The 983-nt window shown below is 44.2% G+C and overlaps 1 protein-coding gene across 1 annotated transcript in view; it reads right to left on the bottom strand.

Annotated features, from left to right (window-relative positions):
- Positions 1-849: 849 nt before the first annotated feature.
- NCOA2 (nuclear receptor coactivator 2) overlaps positions 850-983 on the bottom strand; it is a 76,763-nt gene continuing 76,629 nt past the window's right edge. The window contains exon 21 of the mRNA XM_009886217.1: positions 850-957. Coding sequence (XP_009884519.1) covers positions 850-957 — 108 coding nt within the window. The remainder of the gene's footprint in view (positions 958-983) is intronic.

Below are 983 nucleotides of genomic sequence, written 5' to 3'. Positions count from 1 at the left end.
CAGAAATTATCATGCTTTAAAGCAGGTATCTCGAGCTCTTTGATATTATGCACCAATTCTGCCACTACCTTAATCAGTACATGCATTACCATCAAACTTTGCCGCTCAACACCCAGTAACTGGCCGTCCAGATTGCTGGAAACACACCTAGGGAAATAAAGGGGTAACCTGTTTTTTTATTCCATTAGAAAGAAGACGAAGATGACAGAGGTCAGGAGAGCCAGGTTAAAAAAAAAATAAATCAGGATTTGCTGATTGTTAGGAATTTAGTTAAATAAGAATGTAACCAACTTGTATTTTTGGATTCATGACTTGCATTATAAACATTACCACAAAACCCAACCGAAACGCCCCTTATAAACAACCCTCTCACAGGGTAATTTTCATCTGTTTTACAACTTTAACCCCATTCAAAATTGGTCTGTATAGTTTTCTGCATCGGTTCATCTTCTCTGACTCGTCAGCGGAACGCGCTTGTTGGAGGTCTCTATATGTACCAGACGTTGCTTCTCCACCCTCCTCCACACCTCCTCTCCGCCCCAAAATGCAGGCCTTAGTCTAAAACACCAGTTTTCAGACGGAACTGAATCCTTTGCACCAGACTGAATAAGCCAGGGAAAACAAAGCAAAAAAAAAAAAACAAAAGACAAACCCCAAGGTCTAGAACTAAACAGAAACAGAACAAGAGCATGGTTGTTTTTCCTTAAATACATACATTTAAATACATTCAATCTGACATGGTTTATGAAAGTTGCCTGTCAACATTTACTTTGCAGGAGAGATCTAAGTTGCACTAAGGTGAATGCAGTGAACAGACTGAGCAACTGTCTGTACGCTAGCTTCAGACTGTCAAAGAAGAGGCTGCTCTTCGGCAACGACCGCCCGGCTCCCCTCGGGAAGGCAGGGCTGAGTCCTGTCGGCAGCAGGCAGCCGCCGCCGCCGCCACTGGCGGGCCCGCTGGGGGACGACAAACAAAACCGGGC

Source organism: Charadrius vociferus, unplaced genomic scaffold (genome assembly GCF_000708025.1).
Source record: "Charadrius vociferus isolate BGI_N301 unplaced genomic scaffold, ASM70802v2 scaffold885, whole genome shotgun sequence".
Taxonomy (NCBI): domain Eukaryota; kingdom Metazoa; phylum Chordata; class Aves; order Charadriiformes; family Charadriidae; genus Charadrius; species Charadrius vociferus.
Note: the sequence above shows the minus strand (reverse complement) of the source record. Positions and strands in the feature narration are given on the sequence as shown.